Source organism: Ochotona curzoniae, unplaced genomic scaffold (genome assembly GCF_017591425.1).
Source record: "Ochotona curzoniae isolate NIBS_2020 unplaced genomic scaffold, NIBS_Ocur_1.0 contig_430, whole genome shotgun sequence".
Taxonomy (NCBI): domain Eukaryota; kingdom Metazoa; phylum Chordata; class Mammalia; order Lagomorpha; family Ochotonidae; genus Ochotona; species Ochotona curzoniae.
Genome location: NW_024466219.1, coordinates 8,852,698 through 8,871,065, shown reverse-complemented (window position 1 = coordinate 8,871,065; position 18,368 = coordinate 8,852,698). Strand labels below are relative to the sequence as shown.

Below are 18,368 nucleotides of genomic sequence, written 5' to 3'. Positions count from 1 at the left end.
AAGAGTAGAAGCCTGCCGGGATTCACGCTTCCTTCCTCATGTTAGTGTGCACAATAAATTTTACCGCAGGAGACTTCACACGCGTCTGCGTCTTATTGCTGGGCGGTAAGACACGTGGGCGCGACAAAGGGCCCAGTGGGCTACCTAAATTGGCTAGTTCTCCCTGTTTAAGTACTGGAATCCAGTATGGGCATTGGTTCATGTCCTGGCTGCAACACTTCCCATCCAGCTCCCTGAATGTGGCCTGGGAAAAAAGTAGAGGCTGGCCTAGAGCCTTGGGACTCTACCAGAACTGAGACCAAATAAGGACTCTTAGGACTCCTGTCTTCAGATCAGATCAGCCCCCGACTGTTGAGGCACCTTGGCGAGTGAACAAGCAAATGGATGATCTTTCTCTTTGGCTCTCTGGCTCCATGCAAATCTCTTTTCAATTAAAACAAACAAATATTTTAAACAAAAATAAATAATCAAATATGTGTGTCAGAGAAGAGAAATGCGCCATCTGTGAAAATGGAAGGGAAATAACAGCAGCATGAAGAATTTAATGCTGATAATCAATGGACTTGAAAATGGTTTAATATAAAATGAATGTCAGAAGTGAACAAAGTATGTAATATTCAGTCACCTATGGAAACAAATTTCGTGACCCAAACAGGAAGGAAAGAAACTTTGAAGCAGAAAATCATTTTGAAACATTTAATTTGAAAAGTTTTGTTTATTGATGAGGCAGACAGACATGGAGCTCTCATCCACAGTACAGTGCCCAGACATTCACAAAGGCAACAGCTCAGGGAGTGGACATAGAAATCAACCCAGGTTTCCTACCTAAGTGACAGGAATCCAACCAGCTGAACCATCTTCTGCTGCCCCCCAGTGAGGGCATTAGCAGGAAGATGGAATCAGGAACGGATCCCAGGGACTCTAACATGGAACGCAGGTATCCATCCCATGAGGCCTTCTCCACTAGGCGACATTCCTGCTCCTGGTTCAGCTCGGTGTAAAAAGCTGTGCTTTCAGAAAGTGTGATGCTCAGCACCGGGAGGCCCACACCCTGTATCATAGCATCCCCAACTCTGTGTTTTCAACTCAGCTTCTAACTAATGTACATCAGAGGCAGCACCTGACAGACCAAGCATTTGGGCTCCTGACACACATGTGGGAGACAGGATTGCATTACTGCCTCCTAGTTTCCACCTGGCTCAGCCCTGGCTTTAGCAAATCCTCAGGGAATGAACAAGAGATTAGACACTCTTTCTCTCCCTGTGTGTCGCCATTTGCCTATGTCACTCTGCCTCTCTTATACTTACGTAGATAAAACTTGGGGGAAAAAAGGAACTGCAGCACTAGGTTATAAGATATAAATCTGTAAGATCAATGTAAATTCCTAATCAAGAGTAAGGTAGGATAAACAAAGACTTTCAAAACTGAGAATTGGATTAAAAGAAATTCTGAGTAAAGTAGAATAAATCCGATATGTTAATATCTTCTTGGATTTTTTTCACAACGAGGGTATTCGAATTGGCCATCCATGCACTTTACTCGAAAGGATTCTGGACGGGTGGTTTCACGATATCCATATAAACACTGAAATTCAACTTCGTCTCCTGATTCAGCATAAAGCTTTCTGTTTGTTATCCACCTCAACATTATGTTATATTTTCTCATGGTTTCTTCTGAGATAACACATGCACCTGAAAGTAGAAAAAATAAACAGAAAAATTATACAGCACAGAAATATTCTCAAAGTCTTTGCAGAGTACAAGCTGAATGTAAAAGAATGTCTTAGGAAGCCTTTGTTATAATTATTTGCAAATAGAATCTGCCAAATGCTATAGCAAATAAATAAATCTCTAAAAATTGCAAGGAATGTTAAAACATGCTGTTTAATAAGAGATATAATATTCACATCAAAGATTCATATCAATGATATATATTAAGAGCTCTACATTTTAAAACTTATTAGAGCTGGCTTTGCTTGATAACGATGTTGCGCAAAGAGTACAAATTAAGATGAACACAATGTCATTAGCTAGCATACAACATGGTGCTGTTAGTTGGTAATAATGCATTGATTCCTTGGAATTTGATGGGAGAGGACATGTTTAGACCTAGCACTAATCCTGCTGCCCCCTACACACTGCTCATGGAATGTCCATGAGGTCACAATGGTAACGGTGGGTGGTGAGGAATGTGTGAATCGGATTGTTGTGAAGCACTGCACTACATTACATCAAATCATCAGTGTGTACACTGCAAATACATGACACTTTTATTTATCTGCTTTATATTCTAAAACAAATATAAAAATTAGAAAGCCTTCCACTGCAGCAAAATGAGGAAAATCTGTCGGGGGTGGAGTTTGGGGGTTTAATTTCAGTCTATACAAACTTGTACTACATAATTAAAAAATTCAAAATATAAATAAATAAATATATATATGTGTATATATATAAAAATTGGAAAGTTTTCTCAGCTTCATCTCTTCACATATAAATACTTGGTGTCAAGGACTCAGCATAATTGTTTTCATTAATCTGTAGACATTCTATTACAACCAGCACGATTTTATGTTCATTTCACCAATATTCCCAGAACTCATGAGAATGTTAAAGCACTCACCTAAGCATCTAGGTGGTTTCCCCCAGTTCCCATTTCTGCACATTATTTTCTTTTCCCCCTCAAGCTTGTACATGTCCTGGCATTGATACTCCACCGATGAACCTGAAGGATACTCTTGTGATGCAAATGAAGTAGTGTCTCCATTTTCAATTGGGGGAGGAGGCCCACATTTTCCTGTAGAATCTATAAAATATATGAATGATTGAGTCATCAAGTCAAACTACTGGTTACTTTAAAACAAAGCAAAGAAAATGCAGCATGACATCTGATGTCAAGAATCTTGGAATTTTGTGATGAAGAAAATGTTTTACAAAAGAATTTCATCACATACACTAAGTTACATTTGTCAGCTGATTTTATGGTTTATTGTATTTACTCGATAGGCAGGGTAACAGGAAAGGAAGGAAGAATGGATGGAGGAAAACAGAGAAGGAGGGAGAGACTAGGAGAGATACCAGGGGTGCGGGAGAAAGAATGAGTGACGGGTAGAGTGTCTGGTAAACAATTCCATCTGGCTAGGGACTGTAGGACTCAGGGACAACACAGCAGTGTGCCCTTTGTGTTCTGTGTTGAACCCTGGGTACTGGGATGTCGTGGCAGAATGCCTGGGTTCATCTCCTGGCTTCGCTCCCAATTCTTGATTCCTGCTAATATTCAGCCTGGAATCAGCAACTTGAGGGCTCAAACAGGTTCATCCCTGACACCCATTCAGGAGATCTGGATGGAGTGTCAGACACCTGGTGTGGAAGTGTTAGTGGTTCTAAATGGAAATTAAGTTTGCATATTTCAATTTACATGTACTACGTAAATGTTAACATGGTAGTTACCTATAAGTGTAATATCTAGAACAATAAATAAATGGGGTTGTTGGGGAGGCATGCAGATATAGGGTCAGATAGGTTTAAACTGAGGGACAATCATTAGCCATAGTAAAGCACAGATGGCAAACTCTAGGATAAAATAGAAGTCTGGCCAGTGGCAGACCACTGGACACAGGGAAATAACCTCAACAGCAGAGCGTGTTGCAGAGACCTGATATCCTCGTGGCAGTCAGTAAGCAGCAATCTGAACTCTAGGGGCAATCAATTTCAGAGGCAGACATATTTCCAGTGGCAGTGGCAGTCAAAGTTTCGGCCACATCCAGAGCTTCAGGAATAACCATGTAAGAAAGTGATTTCACCGGGAGTTTGGGAGGTGAACAAAGGCAGAGGACTGTCCATCCTCCTGATTTGTTTGACCAGATCATGAGCATAGAGCAGTAAACTCCAAGTGGTTGTGTAGGAACAGGGTGTATCTCACAGCCAAGGTCCCTACTAGTGTCAGTCACATAAGGCATCATTTTGTGTATTAGGGCAAAGAGTGTGGATCTCAGCGATGACTGGAGCAGGTTTATTTCTGGCTCAGCATACTGTTCTTTTTCCACTGGGAAAGCAGTGCCAAATTCAAATCCAGCAGGTTCCACACATGTTGGGTCTGTGTGGCCCACAGACATAACAGCCAGGAGCATGAGAACTCCACAAGTGAGACATCAGGCTCCATTTTGTGTAATGGGACATAGGTTGAATGATACAAGGAACTACAGTAAACTTTATATGTGCTAAAAGAGGAGCAGTTTGGACGCTTTTTCACAGGACCAATGGCTGTGGTCAACAGCGAGCTGTGCGCAGTGTCTTGTAATGGTTCCCCAGGTATTCCCCATCATTCCACATGTTCCACCCAAAATAGGCTGGGTGGCTCCCAGCCCAAATGGCCAGCAGGTGTCGGCAAGATCAGCACCACTGACAACCCAGTTATTTAGGACAGCTGGTGTCTCCCTAACCCTGGTCACCGCTTGAAACAGAAGGGGAGAAAGGCTGTATAGACAATAGTGTGGTCACAGCACAGGAGGGATCACAGGATGTAGAAAGTGGTGATCCTAAGGGTGAGGCTACGCAGGGAGTCTGTGGTAGAAGCATAGCACAAGAACCCAGGACTGAAACCTGATAGAGGACCTGGCATAAGCAACTACAAAGAACTGAGTACCAAACCAAAACAATAAAACCGACCTGTACACATGTGGGTAGCAGAGCTTACAAACCAGCCCTAAGCAGAAGAACCTTCTAACCAGAATTGCAATGATCAAGAGCAAAAAAACAGACAAAGCACAATGAATATAACTGAAGAATCTTCAGCAAAGCACCAAAAGCCTTTGCCAACTTCAGAGTTAACTGATAGATACATCAAGGAAATGGTAGAGAATTCAGAACACTTGTTATAAAACTTCTTATCAACAATGAGAAGCAAATACAGGAATGTAAGGCTACATCACATAGGAAATAGCAACACTGAAACAAAATCAAGCCGAATTAATAGAAATGAAGTTTGTAATAGAGCAAATTAAAAATTCAGTGGAAAGTCTCAGTAACAGAATGAAGGAGGCAGAAGAAAAAATCCCAAAAATTGATACACACTATTAAAAGGCCAAATATAAGAGTGTCAGGAGTTCCAAAAGCTGTAGAAAGAGAAGCTGGGTTTAAAAATGTATTTCATTAAATAATACGAAAAAAATTCCTTAATCTGGGGAAAAATCGGTAAACAGAAGGAGGGTGGGGCACAGAACTCCTAACAGGGCTGACCAAAAGGGATCAAGTTCTCGTCAGTTGAACATAAGATTTTAAATGTGCACATAAAAAAAATCAGATGACATATAGAGGAAACTCAATTAGACTCACAGCAGACGACTGATAAGAAACTGTGCAGGCAAAGAAGAGAATGGAATAATATATTCCAGATTCTAAAAGGAAAAATTTCAGCCAGGGTAACCATCTTAACTATACGGGTCGGGCATGCGGGCAGAACTCGGTTTCATCAGCCAATCTTGGAAAAGGGAGCAGAGAAAGTAGTCCACCCCTGGCTGCTTTTTAAGTATCCTGCACCATCTTTATTTGTGGGCGGTGAGTGCACCCATCGGATGCCAGGCTTTGCCCACTGGCTGCCCGCTGATGAGCTCTGGGGATTTGGGGTGATGAAATATGCATACAGACATACATGGATATTGAATACATATGTGTAAATGATGAATGAATCCTGAAGGACACATAACAACAGGGCCACGGGTGGTATGGAGGGGAGAGACTGGAAGATCTATATGGATCAGACTGATTCACCAGACTGTATGAGAGTCCTAAAATGAACTTGTTAGCACAGGACATCTCTGATCACCATACACCGCACCACACCACACAAAAGCTACGGTGGAGGCTGTCTAACAGACCTAGGTCCAAGTACCTGATCGAGTGTTGGAACAGGGGACAGGCCACATTAGGCACGACTTTGACACTAACCAGCACAGGGCCAAGCAGATGTTAGCTCAATGGCGAGTGCAAGTCATGCTGGGCTAGGGCATCACACCTACTGGTTCACATGAGCTGGTGATGGGAGTAGACTGAGCAGGGCCAGGTTGCAGCACTCACCTATGAGAGTCGGGACTGAGAGCTGGCTAGGTCAAGGCAGGATCAGCATCCAAAGGCAAAGGCTAAGATGAATGGGGGCTATGCCAGGCCGGGTCAGAGAAAACACTGCCATGTGTGAGATCTGTGGGGAGGAGCAGGCCTGGATGGGGAGCAAAAGGGACACCCTAGCCAAGTTGTGATCCCCATTGGTGAGTGCAAGAGCCAAGGTGGGGGCTGTGGTCTTGTCCAAATATAGCGCAGAATCCCTCAGCATGTGTGTGGGCTAGGTATGGGATACTCCAGACTGGGGTAGAATCCAGCACCCACTGGTGCTCATGAGAACCAGCGTGGGTATAGGATGGGCTAGATCAGGTCTCTGCCACCACTGAGTCATGTGTGAGCTATGTCTGGGTGCAGACCAGGCGTGTCTGGACTGCTGCGCCCAAAAAACAAGAATTGGAATGGGTGAGGGCGGGTAAGGAAAGGCCATGGTTCCTGTTAGGACAGGAATGGAATAATGAGGGCTGGCCCATGGACCCCTTATGTGTGCATAAGATCTGGCATTGGGAAAGAACCTGATGGAGGATCCTGTGGAACTCCTTTGTTGGGACACATTCCCTGCAGGTGAGTGCAAGAACCAAGAAGGGGAGCACCCCAGACCAGGCCAAAATATAGTACCCACTGGCATACATTTGGTGTAAGTAGGGTATGGGCCAAACTGGGTCAGTCCATATCACCCACTGGCAAATCCGAGTGCCAGAATGGAGTTAGGGTCAGGCCAAGTCAGGGCAAATGACTAGCCAGTCCACATGGGGGCTGTCAGAGTTGTGAGAGGCTGTAGTCCCCAGCAATGTGAGTTGCAATTGGGGGTGGACCTGGTCTGGGCAGGCTACAGCTCCCACTGGCATGTGCTGAGGTGAGGGGCTGTGCCAGACTGAGCTGTAGCACCCAGCTAACACATGGGAAACACTTGGGGTAGTGGTGATGGCTCCAGGAAGTGTGCTACAAGAGCCCCTCTGCCAGGTGAATACTCCCACTAGTGAGCATGAGAGCTGGAAGGGAAGCAGACCAGGCTGGGCAATGTCACATCTGATAGCCTACATGTGAGCTGGATCAGGGAAAAGCCGGGCTGGGCTGTCTGTACCTTCTGAGACATGCATAAGCCAATGTGGGTGTGGATTGATTGGGCTTTGCCGTAGCATCATCTGGCAGATGCTGGCGCATGGGCCAAATTCTGTCCTGCACAGGCATGGCTTAGATGGTGGCACCCATTGGCACCAGTGTGGATTGGAAAGTGGGGCTGGTTGGGATGAACTAGGCTTCAATTCCCATCAACATGTATGAGAGCTGAATGGGATATAGGACAGACACGACTAGTCTGCTGTACATACTGGCAAGAAAGAGAACCAGGACAGGAGCAGGTCTGGTGGAGGTTTTTGTGGATTGCTCCTACTATACTGCAGCTGCCACTGGTTTTTGTGAAGGCCGAGTATGTGGTGGGCAGGATCAGGCTGGGCTCCAACACCAACTGGTTTGCGTGAAACACGGGGCTGGAGACAGAACTGACCCAGCAATTGCAACTACTAGTGTGTGTAGAGGATGATTTGGGTGACAGTCTGTGCTGGATCCTGTACTGGCAAACACACACAAGAATCAGGTCTGAGATGGCCTCAGATGAGGTTTCTTGGGCGATACCCTAGCAACTGAACTGCTGGACTCAGAACCCTAATCATGGAGAGAATTGCAGATTCTGTGGGCTGACTGTGGGAGTGAAAGTGTTAGTGTTGGGCCTCCTCAATGGCTCAGACAGAGCCTGCCTTACAAAATATATTTCACTGACTCATAGCTCACACAGTAGCATATTTTCTCCAAGAAGCACTTGTTTTCTTTTTTTTTTTTTAATATCATACTGGATATTCAGTAGCATGTCATTTTTTTTTCAATGTTGATGTAAATCTTTTGTTTTACATTTATTACTGTTGTTGATTTTATTCCTGGCTTCTCATTTAAGGTAATGTATAGTAAATGCATAATTGAGATGATCATATCCAGATGTAAAGATACAATGTGTTATTCCTCTCTGCTTCCAAATCAAAGATGGACTTTCACTGAAACTGTTGGATATATCTTGTCAATACGATGCTGGACTCTGCCAGTGTCCGTACCAATATCAGGATAGACTTAAACAGTGGAATAATAGAACTATGACTACCTATGAAGGACTATATTAATGTGATAATATGGGGGGAAATAAGTTGGGAGGAGTCAACCTCAAAGCCAGAGCCTACGGATTTGGTCAATTAAATTAAATATAAAACAGAGGGGGAAATGGAGCTGAAAGGTACTCCTAAGAACATTAAACACTCAAAAATCTTTAAAATCTTTACCCATGGTGAAATTAAGTCATAGGTAAGAGGACCAACGAGCCAAGAGGAAATATAAACAAATAGGATGGCAGAGAAGTCAGAGGATGTCAAAGGTCAGATAGGCATTTTTAAAGAAAGTTACTTTAAAGAAGACCCAACTGTATGTCAGCTAAATAGAAATCACTGCAAAAGATACCACAGGTAGATTCAAGAAAACGTCTCAGAAAATTTCAGGCAGAAAATTATTTTTAAATGAAAGTGGATGGCAACATGCCCATTGTGGGTTTCTCTTATTTCATAAACTTTAAATATTTGAGTGTCCCATGAAAATATACTTTTTCTAAGAAAAGTAATTGCTTGAATAGGATTATTGTCACTTCTCTTTTCTTAAAAACATATTTGACTCAATTGAAAGACACAAAGAGAAAGACACAGAGATTTCCAAGCTCTTGGCTCACTCCCTTGAAGGGCAAAATGGCCAGGTCTGGGCCAGCTTAAGCCAGCAGTCAGGAGCATCTTCAGGGACTCCCATAAGAGCACTTTTCAGGGGCTTTGGCAGGGAGCTGAATTGGAAGCAGAACATCTAAATCTAAATGGTGCCAGAAAGGATGCCAGATTGAAGGGGATAGCTTTATCTGCTTTGCCACAGAGCTGACTCCAGGTCCCCTATTTATAAACTACAATCTATGTATTGACAATGCTCATATTCACATCACATTCTGTGATTATTCATAACGGCTTACTCCTCAAACTATGGTGGATATCTCCTAGGCCTGTAGAGTGGACATAATCTGTATTTTGTAAATATACTCCCCAGGTAACAATTGAGCATTACTATGTTTAAGGAAAAGTATTTTCACAGATCCCATGTGCTTTTAAATTAATTGAAAGTTTCATGGAAAAGTGTGTCATATTTGTTGATTTTATTTGTTAAAAGAAAATTCCTAACACTATCATTTTATTGATTGTACAATAATTGCTGCACTTTATTTATATTAGCATTTTTAGCCCTATTGCATTCTCTTACACGTTTGGAGAAATATGGTACTGTACCTTTGCATCGAGGTGCTTCTGTCCAGGTTCCATTTTGACACATGACTTCTACTTCCCCAAATATTTCAAAAGGACTATTACATTCATAACGTACTTTATGCCCAGTTGGGTACCTTGCCATCTTAGGGGATATTATAATAGCATTTTCTACAGTGGGTGGATTCACACATGAAACATCTGAATAAAGAGAAAAATAAAGAATCTAAGTGTTCACGTTGAGAAGCCCATCATTGCATAAGCATCCATGTTTCAAAGAATATTTAAAATCAGTAGGTAGCCTGTTGTGAAACATTGTGCTTGTGTCATTGCATTCATACATTATGCTTAGAAATGTAAGACAGAGCAATTTTTGGTAGAATTTAAACTTTTACCTCATTAAATGACTTCTCCTTTCTTCTAATAGTGGTAAGAATTTTACTCCCTTGGAATTCAGTGTCTATTTCTTTCTTTGATTTTTTGGTACACATTTATTTATGTGTTTGAAAGTGAGGTTGACAGTGACACACAAGAGGGAGAAGGACTGAGGAATGAAAGGGAGATGGAGAGAAGAAAGAGATCCATCTGGTACTGATTTCCTGTTCAGATAGCTACAAACTGCTGGCTGGGCCAGGATAAAATAGCTAAACAGCTCAAAATAACATATTAGATATTTTATGAGCAAACAGAAGAAAGGAGCTCCAAAGCTCCAACATAAATTAATGTCAGAAAAAGGCAAATGCTGATTGCATTGGCTTTGTCAGCAAACATTGTAAACACACATTGAAATGTCATGCTGTAGTCCACACATACATATATTCACCACTAACTCAAAAAGTTTACACTCATTCATATGCTCTACAAGCATTTTTGATCCAGATCTTTTCCTGAAACAGGCAGTGCAAGGTGGCCCACGTAACTGTGCCTCCATGACGCACATAATGTAACTGGACAGAACTTCCCTCCTGGCTCCAGCCTGAAACAACCTCAGTACTTCTGATCATCTGAAAAGTGAATGTGAAAATGGAAGATATCTCTCTCTGCCTCCACATCTCTTTCTGCATTGCTGACTCTTGAATTAGTAAATAAATCGTTTTAAAAGATTCTGTATTGCCTTTATTATTATGATGTAGCCTTGTAAGAAAATTCTAAGACTTATCAGCACATTCACAGATTACCATGCAAAACAATGTATAACATATTATTCATTTCATTCAAATAAAAACATAAATAAATAGACATATTAGCATAATTCACATGAAATTCTTTGAGATGCTAACATTATAATTCTTAGCACTGCTTACTTTTGAACAAAAGTTTCACTGAGCATAAAAGTCTATTTTTAAGACTATCGTTTCTATAATGCTTGAATTTCTATTTTTACAATTTTTTTGTTTTATTTTAAACCATCAACAGGAATTTCCAGTAATGGGAGTTTGGCTCAATTTGTTTTATAGTTGCAATTGTCTGATTTTACAATTGTATGAAGGTGTGGTTTTAAATTTTAAAAACTGGATTATAGTTATCATGTGGTATTAGGATTTGGTTAGACATTATCATATTAATATTTATTTTTAATCTTTAAATCTAAACACTTAGGAAATCACCCAAAAATTAAGACCCCAGCTTGAAAGCAACTTAATTTAAATATCAGTCAAAAGACATAAAATCAAGATTTCAAACACAACAAACTAGTCTACAAGCATAAAGCTAACTCTGTTAACTTGCCAATGTTTAAGAATACTACAAAGAATGTATTACTCATGAGAAACCTTCATATGTTTACACAGCCGTAACAGGACATAGCAACGCTTTCCCCACTGAATGCAAAGAAGCCCCTGCAGGGTGTGATCAACAGTTTCAGGAGCCCATCACTAGATTTTTCATTAAAGAGGTCTAAAAGGATCTCATGGACTTTCATTTTCAGCAATTTGCTAGATGATGCTGATGCTCTGATCTGCACTTTGAGAACCACAGGGCTGGGAGGAGAACCACTGCGTACTCAATTTGTCCCTATATTTTTAGGCTTACACCTACTTGCTCCTGTCCTAACAAATTAATGTATACCCCTTTTCATGATGCTAAATTCCTTTTTATTCCTTATTGCCTAAGACACTTGAATAAATTCATTACAAAAGCATATGCAAGTACCTTGGCACATTGGCGTTCCTATCCACTTGCTGTTAACACATGTCACAACACTGGATCCAGTCATCCTGTAATTTTCTGGGCATGTGTAAGTCACTTGGTCTCCTGATTTATATGTGTGCTTTCTCCTTCCACTGGGTATGGCAACATCAAAGACGGGTAAATTTAGACAATCTGTTACTAAAAGGAACAGAAAAACTAGTTCAGGAAATGATAATAAACAGTAATTACATTCCAAAACATTTGTTACCTACATATGAAACCAATGAATAATACATAAACTTGTGTGAAACATGAGGTTACAGGTTCTGCTCTAATTGTTTTAGACTGATCTACATCTATTAAAAAGATAAAATGGGGGCGGTATTGATGTCCGATGAGACATTGGTAGCTGTACCTGAGAAAGCATTTTGTATCCAGATTCCTATTTTTCCTACTTTAAAGAAATTTGGAAATGTGTTTTTATAGGGAGGTAGCTTTACATGGAAAACAGAATGAATAACAATGCATTCTATGAGTCGTGGTGAGCTGTGCTTCAGGAAGAGAGAGGAAAAGTGAGAGGATGTGTGTTTCTGGAAGTTGAAATCTCACACAAGATGAGGCAGAACTGAAGTCACATTTGGCTCATAACCCCAAACCTTTTCCTTGTCATTAGGACTATGATTCTTGGCTAGAATCCAAAACCTTCAATAGTAGGACACCCTATAAAGTTCTAGAACTGCAATTGATTTGTTTCTCATATAATTTTACTCCCAAAGAAGGGTATATTTAATATATGTAATAGATCAAATATACTATACTTATGCAAGCTGGGGGTGGTGACCATTTTCCTCCTAAACATGTTATGGATTCGGGTCCAACAATTCCAAAACCTTCATTACATATGTATGTGATTTCTCTTCCGTACTGGTAACTGGCTGATGTAATAATGGCAGCACCATTAGAAATCTCAGGTGGAGAGCCACAAGGAAGTCCTACAATCAAAATAATGCAGGAATTAATTCATATTAAATGAACTCAGGATTTTAGTTGCATCTATTGGCTTTTCAGTGGTTGTATTTGAATAGGTACAGAAGCAGAGCAGTGACTATTACATCAATATGAAAGGCTGCAAGTACTTCCTAAAGCCACTGTTGTTGTGTGTGGCTGTCTTCAAATGTCAGAGCCTGAGAAAGTACTCAAAACAATAAAACATATCAGCACCCTTAAGAACTAATCAATGCTTCAGCTGCAAATTGGGTGATAAATGAAAATCACCATGGGGATTATAAATCTAATCAAAGTATTGTACACTGTATGATAACTGATGGAACACTGTTATAATAATCATATTTAGAAGCAAGCGAAGCATTGTAATTTGTATAAATAGGATGTTTGATGTCACAACACACCTGTTTTTACTATACAAACAAGCGAGGAAAAAATCAGGGCCAGTGCTATAGAGTAGCTAGTTAATTATCACCACTGTCAGCAACCGGTGCCTACAACCCATTTGGGTCCAGTTTGAGACTGTGCTGTTCCACTTCCAATCCATACTGATACACCTGGGAAAAGTGGCTGAAGACCCCCCAAATACCTGGGCCGCTGTACCCATTTGGGAGACCAGATGATGGTCCTGGCTCTTGCTTTGGCTGGCCCAGCCCCAGTTGTAAGGGCTATTTGGAGAGTGAACCATTGGGTGAAAAAATTCTCTCTTTGCCTCTCCTCCTCTTTTTGTGTACAACTTTCTGCGTCTAACAATATAGAATCTTCAAAATGAATAACCAAAATGTCAGAATAACGAGCAAATTTATAATGAGCTAACAATCAAATGTCAATTAACTTATTCAGAAAGTATTTTAATGACTAATATAAACATGATTGTGTATGTGTAAGAGTTTGATTCTTCAACATCATGACTTTGATAAGACGTATAAATATATTTAAAAGCTTATTATATTTTTGTTGGGAAAGTAGATTTACAGAGAGAAGGATAGACAGTGAAATGTATCTGTAGGTTTACTCCCCACGTGGCCACTATAGCTGGAGCTGAGCCAATCCCAAGACAGGAGCCAGGAGCTTCTTCGAGGTTTCTACACGTGTGCAGGTTCTCAAGCCTTTGGGCTGTCCTCTATCGCATTCCCAGGGCACGAGTAGAGAGCTACCTGGTAAGTGGGGCAGCCGGGACACAAACTAGCATGCATACAGGATACTGGCACATGAAATGCAAGGATTAGCCACTAGCCTTAATAAGATATATTTTTAGTGAATTATACTAAAAAAGAACTGGGGGTTTCACATGGCTCTTACCCACACACTGAGGTGGAGAGCTCCATCTCCCCATGTGACATGTTATGCCATCCTCTCTCGATATCCTGAAGCCATCTTCACAAACATAATTTAATTTGGTGCCATGTGGGTACGCTCTGGGAACAACTACATCATTCCTTTCTCCTGAAGACACAGATGATGTAATGTTACCATGCTCTATTTCAGGTGGTTGAAAACATGGATTTTTTTCTGTTGAAGAAGAAAAATCAAAGGTAAACACAAATAGGATGTTTAATGCTTAAAATGAAAAACCACCACAAAAACTATTGGGATTTTAAAACAATTGCAATTTGAACAAATATTCAAAAATCTAAAAATTAAAATCTGCAAGAATATGCTTTCATTTTTCTTTCTGGAATCCACTTATGCTATTTAGTAATCCCAACTCTGTTTATCAATGTCTGATTCATTATGAGGAGTAAGATATATTTATGTGGAAATTTACATAGTATTTACACTATGTCCCAAGGTTTTGTCCTAATTTTTCTCACCTGAATAAAAGAATGGTAATTAATTTATGCTCCTTCAAACATAACCGAGAGTTTCAGGATTAGAATCACAGAGGAAAGGTTTTCTGCATTTTCACCACACAAAGCCCTAGGAGACTGTCCATCTCCGGGAGGAATTAATGACCAGTGACAGAGTACTGACCAACACAACGTGGTATTGATTGCCATCTTCCCTCCTGGCACACCATCTCCTCCGCTCCCTGAATTACATAATTTTCTTGGCAGAGAACAGATATTTTTTCTCCATGCTGATAATTCACTGTGGTGTTCATATCTTGAGAGTTGGGAATCTGAGGTGGTGGTGGGCATGACTGTGCTTGTCCTAAAAAATTAAAAGTACATTGCTTGAGTAAAATCATAACAAAATACTAAAAGCTTAATCAACAATAAATTTCAATTTTAATAGCTAGGATAATATATTACTTTATAAATGCTGTGCTCCATTTACATATGCTGTAGCTTTTTAGCTTGTATGAAAATTTTACATTACCTGTTTTCGGGGTCTCCATTGTAGTTTCTACCATTTCTTTCCTGCTTGACAAATCTTGACTGATTTATATAAAATTATTTTAACTATATAAGCCTTCTAGAAAGTTTTATCTGCATTATACTTTCTTAATAACAAGTAGAAAACAAATGTATATATACCAAGAACCTTTTAGAATTGTCATGGATCAAATCATTGGGAATGGTTGGAAACCCTCACAAGGTAATCTGCAGTAAAAGGTGCTCACTCCAAGGAGGACTGCATTTCCTACTAAAAATGTATCAAAACTTAGAGGGCTTATGAATCTATTAGCAAGAGAGAATATTATACTTACATAATCTCCATTAAAAACTGCAACTGCATTAAAAAGTAAAATCCATGTTGTAAACTAGATGAAAACACTACCTTAAAATTTAACAATCAATATCATAAAGAATATGAGTAATATTAGAAACAACTGTATATCAGTCAATTGGATGTTATATAGAGATATCGTCCTTCTTTAAAATGAGGTTTCCATACACTGGCAAAAATATAAAAAAAAAATCTGAATAACTTAGCACCATAAAAGAAACTGAGCTCATCATCAAGGAAGTTTTCAAAAACGTAAACCATAGGATTAGATGACGTCACAGGTGAAGTGACACAGTAATAGCAACATTAAACCTACGCTTTCAGAAAACTGGGGCAAGGTACATTCCTTTTAAGACTATATAACTAAAATGTAATATTCCCAAAAACACAGATCTTCAAAAATAGAGTCACAAATTCAGTACATTCAGATACAGTGAAGATAATTTATAATGACCAGCAGGAGTTTATTGCAGGATTTAAAACACTCATACACAGCTTTCACAGTATTAGAATTAAGAAGTTGCGGCGGTTCGGGCATGCGAGAGGAACTCTTCTTTGTTGGCCAACCGACCAGAGAAAGCAGTCCACCCCCCAATCCCTGCCAGCTGCTTTTTAAGCAGCGGGCACCATCTTTATTCTAAAGGTGGCCTACATGCCAATCTGGCAAAGGTTTTGCAGCTGGCCGCCCGCTGATGAGCTCTGGGGATTTGGGGTGATGAAATATTGCATACAGACATACATGGATACTGAAACCATATGTGTAAATGATGAATGAATCCTGAGGTACACACAACAGGGCCACTGTACTGGCTGATAAGTGAAGGGACTGAGACCTGGTAGTATGGAGGGGAGAGATTGGAAGATCTATATGGATCAGACTGATTCACCAGATTGTATGATAGTCCTGAGATGGACTTGTTACCACAGAGCATCACTGATCACCATATGCCATAGCACACAAAAGCTACAGCCGGAGGCCTGTCTAACAGACCTAGATCCAAGTACCTGATTGAGTGTTGGAATAGGGAACAGGCCACATTAGGCATGACCATGAAACTAACCAGCACGTGAGAGAACCAGGTACGGCGGTAAATTCTTGGGGGATAAGTGGGCCCAACCCTATGAAATACAAGTCCAGCTGGTTTGTTCAAGAGCTGGGGTGTTGAAAGCTGATGTAGGAATGAATATGGAACCTGCCAACACTCTTAGGTACTGAGACTAAGAATGAGCTGGGTAGGTCCAAGCTGCAGCACCTGCATGTGCATCCTAAAACAGGGTATAGTGCGGGCTGGCCAGTATGGAGGGGCGGGATATGCCAGGCTAGGGTCTAGCACCGGCTGGGGCATGTGACATCTGGGTCTGGGAGTGGGCTCAGTAGGGAAACTGGGAGACTGCCCTACTGGGCCATAGCTCCCACTGCTGAACACATGTTCCAGATACAGAGGTCAGGCAAGCTGGAAAATGTAGCCCCATCTGTTGGCAACTGTGTGGGTTGGATTTGGAAGAGGGCAAACCAGACAGGGCCAAGCAGATCTTAGCCCAATGGTGAGTGCAGAAACCAGGCTACAGTTCAAGTCATGCTGGGCTAGGGTATCACACCTACTGGTTCACATGAGCTGGTGATGGGAGTAGACTGAGCAGGGCCAGGTTGCAGCACTCACCTATGAGAGTCGGGACTGAGAGCTGGCTAGGTCAAGGCAGGATCAGCATCCAAAGGCAAAGGCTAAAATGAATGGGGGCTATGCCAAGCAGGTCAGAGAAAACACTGCCATGTGTGAGATCTGTGGGGAGGAGCAGGCCTGGATGGGGAGCAAAAGGGACACCCTAGCCAAGTTGTGATCCCCATTGGTGAGTGCAAGAGCCAAGGTGGGGGCTGTGGTCTTGTCCGAATATAGCGCAGAATCCCTCAGCATGTGTGTGGGCTAGGTATGGGATACTCCAGACTGGGGTAGAATCCAGCACCCACTGGTGCTCATGAGAATCAGCACCCACTGGTGCTCATGAGAACCAGCGTGGGTATAGGATAGGCTAGATCAGGTCTCTGCCACCACTGAGTCATGTGTGAGCTATGTCTGGGTGCAGACCAGGTGTGTCTGGACTGTTGCACCCAACAAGAATTGGAATGGGTGAGGGCGGGTAAGGAAAGGCCATGGTTCCTGTTAGGACAGGAATGGAATAATGAGGGCTGGCCCATGGACCCCTTATGTGTGCATAAGATCTGGCATTGGGAAAGAACCTGATGGAGGAGCCTGTGGAACTCCTTTGTTGGGACACATTCCCTGCAGGTGAGTGCAAGAACCAAGAAGGGGAGCACCCCAGACCAGGCCAAAATATAGTACCCACTGGCATACATTTGGTGTAAGTAGGGTATGGGCCAAACTGGGTCAGTCCATATCACCCACTGGCAAATCCGAGTGCCAGAATGGAGTTAGGGTCAGGCCAAGTCAGGGCAAACGACTAGCCAGTCCACATGGGGGCTGTCAGAGTTGTGAGAGGCTGTAGTCCCCAGCAATGTGAGTTGCAATTGGGGGTGGACCTGGTCTGGGCAGGCTACAGCTCCCACTGGCATGTGCTGAGGTGAGGGGCTGTGCCAGACTGAGCTGTAGCACCCAGCTAACACATGGGAAACACTTGGGGTAGTGGTGATGGCTCCAGGAAGTGTGCTACAAGAGCCCCTCTGCCAGGTGAATACTCCCACTAGTGAGTGTGAGAGCTGGAACAAAGAAAGCAGACCGTGCCGGGCAGTGCCACAACTTCTGATAGCCTACATGTGAGTATAGGAAGTGTCAGAGATGGACCTCTTCAGTGGCTCAGATGGAGCAGAGGAAATCATATCCAAACGTACGTGGAGTATATGGCAGTATATTGGAGCTTCCAGAGGATACCTGGTACTATGGCAGAGGACAGAAAAAATTGATTAACTACCCCCACCAATCATTGGCACTGAATATCTGGGCAGACAGAGATTTTAAGGTGGAATATAGCAGCCAGTGGATTATGGAGAGATGTTATCGTGATTGGAGTGGTGGGATCACCACCAACTCAGGACTGTTGAACTATGAAAACCTGTTGAGAAACTAATGGCATTGTTAATTTCTTATTTTTCCTGTTGTTG

The 18,368-nt window shown here is 41.7% G+C and overlaps 1 protein-coding gene across 2 annotated transcripts in view; it reads right to left on the bottom strand.

Moving 5' to 3' along the window:
- Positions 1 to 695: 695 nt before the first annotated feature.
- CFH (complement factor H) overlaps positions 696 to 18,368 on the bottom strand; it is a 58,354-nt gene continuing 40,681 nt past the window's right edge. The window contains exons 17-23 of one of the 2 annotated variants that reach the window (XM_040985401.1): positions 14,555 to 14,723; positions 13,883 to 14,092; positions 12,394 to 12,567; positions 11,597 to 11,773; positions 9,470 to 9,646; positions 2,620 to 2,802; positions 696 to 1,691 (exon numbers count right to left, since the gene is read on the bottom strand). In XM_040985401.1, coding sequence (XP_040841335.1) covers positions 1,477 to 1,691; positions 2,620 to 2,802; positions 9,470 to 9,646; positions 11,597 to 11,773; positions 12,394 to 12,567; positions 13,883 to 14,092; positions 14,555 to 14,723 — 1,305 coding nt within the window. In that variant the 3' untranslated portion in view covers positions 696 to 1,476. Of the gene's footprint in view, positions 1,692 to 2,619; positions 2,803 to 9,469; positions 9,647 to 11,596; positions 11,774 to 12,393; positions 12,568 to 13,882; positions 14,093 to 14,554; positions 14,735 to 18,368 lie in introns of both variants that reach the window. The other variant, XM_040985400.1, reaches the window with a different exon arrangement.